Source organism: Oratosquilla oratoria, chromosome 12 (genome assembly GCF_046742065.1).
Source record: "Oratosquilla oratoria isolate Oo_2021 chromosome 12, ASM4674206v1, whole genome shotgun sequence".
Lineage (NCBI taxonomy): Eukaryota > Metazoa > Arthropoda > Malacostraca > Stomatopoda > Squillidae > Oratosquilla > Oratosquilla oratoria.
The window spans coordinates 32468099-32474098 of record NC_134788.1 but is presented as its reverse complement, the minus strand read 5'-3'; the positions used below and the strand labels follow the sequence as shown (position 1 = coordinate 32474098).

Sequence of the window (6000 nt, the reverse complement as noted above, 5' to 3'; positions counted from 1 at the left end):
AGCACATCCACAGCAAGGATGCTTCACTAATACTATAGAAAATAAGATGTTTGATTAACCAAAGTGTAAAATCTCTAGAATGTCTACTATAATATTCTAGAAAATAAGAAGTTTGATTAAACAAAGTATAAAATCTCTAGAATGTCTACTATAATATTCTAGAAAATAAGAAGTTTGATTAAACAAAGTATAAAATCTCTAGAATGTCTACTATAATATTCTAGAAAATAAGAAGTTTGATTAAACAATACCTCCATGTGATCCTCGGACCATACTTGATTGTAAAAAGCCGAGAACCTCATCGTTGTCAAAGGTGGCAAGAGTTGTCTTCTTAGAGCTGCAGTCATGTCTTGCATCGGCCCATGTGCGTCCAACATTGTTGATTTGGAAACAAGATCCACTTGAATACATCCAACCACTTGGACAAGCCACTCCTGGGGTCAAGAGTGATAATTATTCTTCATCTTCATTACACTAAACATATGGTATGTGAGTGCAAAGGGTGATGAGGTAAATGCCAAAAAACCGTAGGAGTGTTACAGTGTTCTCTGCTCAAAGCCTGAGCTCATTCCACCTAGCACTTAAAGGGCTGGCTATACATAGGCAAGAATTGGTTTACTAACAGGGTAGTCAATGAATGGAATAGACTTGGCAATCATGTAGTGAGCACTGAAACTATCAGTTGTTTTAAGAAATGGTTAGACAACTTTATGGATGGGGGGGATGACAGGTGGTGATGGATATGGAGCTGCCTTGTGTAGGCCTTATGGTCTCTTGCAGTCTCCTTCATTCTTATGTTCTTATTAAGGCTTCCATGAGATACATATCCATACAGGGTTCAAAAACCTACACTAAATTGTAATCATTTCTATAGTTGGAAAAGCATATCCATACAGGATTCAAAAACTCATTTCTATAGTTAGAAAGGCTCCAACATTCAGTCTCCTACCTGCAACTCCTCTTCTGCACAAGAACGAGTAAATGTAGGTACTACATGCAACGTCAACTGGAAGGTGTGAGGTGGTGGCCCACAGAGCCATACAGTTATAGGTACTCTTGGCTATGGGTCTGTCTTTTGGCCAAACACTGACGTCAACTAGTGCATTGTTAACCCAAGACCAAATAAGCTTAAGATTCTCCAGGTTGTTGCTTGCTCCAGCCCAAACATTGCTGGATTCTGAAAGAGAAACAAGTCATAATGGGTGCCATGTATCACATTTTGAACCCAGACATTTTTTCCAGTGGTATTACATGTATGGGAATAATAATAATTAATACTGACTAATAACACCCAAGTCTCGAGAAACTGGAGATAAATTGCTTCGGTTGTCAAATGTTGCGAGAGTAGCATGGTATGCATTGCAAGTACGACGGGCATTATTCCAGTCCGTGTAATGACTTGAACTAGCCAAGAAGTAGCAGCTTTCTCCAATATCAACCCAACCATGAGGGCAAGTCGTTGACCAATCTGCAAATCACGACGGTTTTGAAAAAATCTCTCTTTACTAAAATTCTAAAGAATACAATTATGATATACCATTGTACAACAGAACTAAATAATAATAACCAGTGTCCTCTACGTCATTTGGAGCTGTATCATTCCTTAGATAATACAGAGGTTCCATCTGGCACATGTAATAAAGAGCTGAAGAACAAGAGTAGTCGCCCATGAGGAAGTTCCTAGAGCCGTCCATGTACATGCAGTGGCTAGCGTCCTCAAAGGGATTGGCAGGCTTCCATACAGAATAGTTGACTGAAATCCCGTTCAACCAAACCCAGCTGCCGGTGTCGTCTGAAGCTCCGACCCAATAGGATGTAGCTAATCAAGACAGAAAAATGTACGTTTCAGATAACGGTGGAGCAGATACAGCATCACACAATTCATGAGCTTAAGAGCAAGCTAGACACTGCGAGATACAAAGGCGGGACACCATGAGCATAGCTCCCCTTCCCGCAAAATACAACTAAGTAAATACAAAATTGAGAAAAATTGGTGACTCTTTCACAGCACATAAAAATTGTGTATGGATGATGCTGTGATGCATGAGGGGGAGTGGGTGGGGGACGGGGGGTGAGGGAGTATGTATGAGAAAAAAAAATTGAAGCTTCCCTTGAAGGGATTTCTCCCCGTCTTCTCCTTTTCTGCATGAGGGGATGGAGAGGAGGGGTCGCTGATTTAATGAAGCGGCACTTGGGCATGTAAGGGCTCTGGTCAGAGGCAATGCAACAAGATGTCTGATGGCCCACTGATGCCCATTTGAGGGAAATTTCCGCAAAATTGTGGAAAAGTTTAAACTGCTTACCATTATTTTTGTGTACAATTTGAAGAGTTATATGTTGCAAAAAACTTATTTGTGTATATAATAATTCCTTCTTTTTGTGGGATAAAAAAAAAAGTGGAAATCTAGATTTCCTCGCGGAAAAAAATCTCAAACATTTGTGTGAACTGGCATAGACTCAAGTGGCAAGCCACACTGTAATGCTTTACCTAAGTGTGCTGACTGTGCCATACTCGACTGGAAGACGCTCCACTGTTCTCCGTCTTGTAACGTTGCTAAAGTGGACCCTCGATTACCACAGTCCTGTTTTGCGTTCGCCCAGTTGCTGGTGGTTGATGACATGAAGAAGCATGACCCGTGAGCGTACATCCATCCATCCGGGCAGGCCAATTCTGTAGATAAGAGTACCATTACATTTGTGGGGTTACTAAAATACATACATACATATTGTGTCATTATGATATTTGGAAATAAACTCTCATACTGGAATTCGAATCCCAGGAGGAGAGTTTATTTCCAAATGTCATAATGACACAAACACTTGTGCATACCATGCTTCACGTAAGTGCCCTAGGAGGAACAACTAGGCCGTGACCTAAGTTGTTTCGTTTTGTAGGGTCACGGTGGTGTGATGGCACAGTCTTCCTCTTATAAAAAGCAAGCCGCTCGGGCAAGGGTTCGAATCCCAGTAGGAGAGTTTATTAAATAAGAGCACTGTACCATTTTTTTTATTTATTTTTTTTTTATGGGGTTACTAGAATATTGTTAGGAAAACCCTGATCCTAGACCTCTTTGTCACTGATTACCTTGAAATAACTTGTCAATACAAATTCCTCTAGTCGATGAGCAATTTTCAATGAAAAATCAAACCAATGCAATGGAAGGTGTAAGAAGTCAATGGAACTTTTATGGCAATGTATGCAATAGAAAAATAAGCTGGATTTAATAGAAATGGAATAGTCTAATTGTCAAAGAAAAGAAATATCACAAGACAATATCTTTGGTTCCAGGTTACAGGCATGCACCATGAAATTAGGCAGACTGATCCTATATATGACTAATAAACAACTGAAAATTCTTCCTCACCTGACTATTCTTCATGGGGAGCTAAATACTTCACTTTCTTACATGCAGCATGAAAAGAAAAAACGACCAAACAAAAACAATTTATAGCAAAAACTCTGAAGTTTAAAAGTTTGTATGAAAATCTAAAATGCCTAATCGTCAGCACACGTGTACTATGCTCGCACCAAAGAAACTGAACAATCCCTTCTGTACAGAAGGGTGTCACATTTGTGGCAACACGTTGCCACTTCTGCAGTGTCACCTTAACGCATATAACATCTTTGTAATATAAAATTACTAATCATGGTCAATCTATTCTATGTGTCCATGATAATGAAATTGTATATTGTTGTCACATACAAGGATAGCCCTTATATTGTAAATAGTGTCTATATGTAACATAATTGCATAAATTGTACAAAGCATTAAAATATTCATTGTGTATAGTTTATGTGGTGGCGGACGAGAAATCCAATAACAAGTTCAGAAGAGATAAGAAATTTCATTTATCCTTCACTTGAGGACGATAGGCATTTACAGTGATGTGGTAACCAATCACATCACATTTCTTTTTAATTTGGTTTCTGCCAAGTTATTCCATTTGTCTCCTTGGCATTCCCGTCAATAGCATTAAAGGCGGCTGCCTATTTCGATGGTGGGTGGCACAATATGGCTCCCATATTCTAAACAGCTTTATAGTGGCCATACTTCTTAAGCTTTACAATTCTAAATCATAATGCACTAATTTGAAACTTCCGGTATACATACATATACCAAGGGCTTTTTCCCCCTTACAAGGGAGGTAGCCAAAAAACAAAGGCATAAAAACCACTCCCACCCATTCCATCCCCAATAATACACTCCACTCCCCTCCACCCTCTACCCTCCCTCTTATCTTGGCACCTCCTTGATGACGGGTCACCCCTGTATCTTGTCCACTGTCCTGGGTCAGTGGTATAAACTTTAGTATATAAACTTTAATAATCTATTATTTCTATATCAACATAGCTGATTTTACCTTCAACTCCTTTTTTGCAGAGGTAGGAATATTTATTGGTACAAGCCATGTCAAGTGGTCGGTGTGATGTGGCTGCCCACAGAGCCATGCAGAAAAGGGAGGTCTTGGATTTGGGTCTGTTTTCTGGCCACATGCTGACGTCAACCAAGGCATTGTTCACCCACACCCACCTATACTTTAGGTGACCCGGCTGTTTGTCGCTCCGATCCATACGTTTGGACTCTCTGTTTGAAGCTAGAGTTGAATATCAATTTCAACACACGCATAACCTTTTAAAGTATGATCATCAACATAAAAATAAACAACAACGAAACTAGTTTCCGGTGAAGGGTTTTACTTGTTAAGGAGAGATAATTTTCGACATCAGCAAGATCAGAGCTACTGGTGAATGTAGCTAGCGTGGCATGGAAGGCACGGCATGTGCGATGAGCGTTGTTCCAGTCCGTGCTTTGTGTCACATGGGATAAATAATAACATTCATCTCCAATAAGTTCCCAACCAGGAGGACACTTGCTGGTAAAGACTGAGATAAAAAGGAGAAATAGCTACATGGTAGGGAAATCTCTAAACAATGTATTGCAAATGTTCTTCACTATAGGAATTTCAGTCTAAAATTTTAACGTACCTGTTGTTACGGGAGGTGAATCGTTACCAATGTAATATTCTGGATCCTTCTGACAAATATAATTCAATGCTGTGGCACAGCTGTAGTCGCCCATGTAGAATCCCCTGGCACCATCTACATATGCACAATGACTTGCATCTTCAAATGGGTTGGCTGGTTTCCAGACTGAGTAAGCTACCTCAGGGCCATTTATCCACATCCACTGCCCAGACGTCTTGCCAATGTTGTCGGCAGCACCCACCCAATAAGTAGTAACTGTTAAGTAAATAAAATTTTCTTTATGTCCAACAATACTAGCTAATTCAAACCAAGAGTTCATATTAACACTACGTTTTCTCATTCCATGATATGATTAGCTGAAATCATGGTCAAAGTGATACCATTCAACAAAATCAGAAATATGGCTGACAAGTGAAAAACAAAACAAAAAGTGAAACAAATTTAGATGAACTATGCAGATTTAGCTTTGAAAAGTATTAAGTTAGATAGGAGAAATGTACATATATATATATATATATATATATATATATATATTGGTGCAGATTGTAGTACATTGTCAATATCTCGTACATAAACCACACCAGTAGAACATTACAAACAGGAGCCAAAATCCCCACCACAGAACAATATAATAAAGTGATAGGTAATGATAAGTTTATTTACCAAAGAACCAATATACATGAAGTGCAGATAATGATGGGGACACATAGTTTGAAATAATAATTGCAATTGCCGAGGATAACACAAGAAAGCATGTAAGCTTATTTCCATTGTGGTCCTCATTAGATTGTTTTTCTACACCAAGGTACACAGACAACATACGTAGGGGGTTAAGGGGACCAGAGACAGTCATGAGTAATACCAATCAGTACACATATGACACATAAACATTGTTATAGTTTTGCTAATATTACTAAAATGTTTGAAACACATAGGATATTGAGACCAAAACTTGAGCACCATCACAATAAGGAACATTGCATTGTGCGAAGGAACAACAAAATAATGCTAAA

General features: G+C 39.0%; 1 protein-coding gene across 1 annotated transcript; it reads right to left on the bottom strand.

The window, feature by feature from the left end:
- Positions 1-251: 251 nt before the first annotated feature.
- On the bottom strand, positions 252-4885 carry LOC143031279 (C-type mannose receptor 2-like; the record flags this gene model as incomplete). The annotated part of the gene is given in 7 exon segments (XM_076194911.1): positions 252-434; positions 950-1177; positions 1283-1468; positions 1568-1819; positions 2489-2671; positions 4363-4586; positions 4700-4885. Coding segments are annotated over 6 exon segments (1243 nt in total), but the record flags the coding sequence as incomplete, so codon positions are not given.
- Between the last annotated feature and the right edge of the window lie 1115 nt (positions 4886-6000).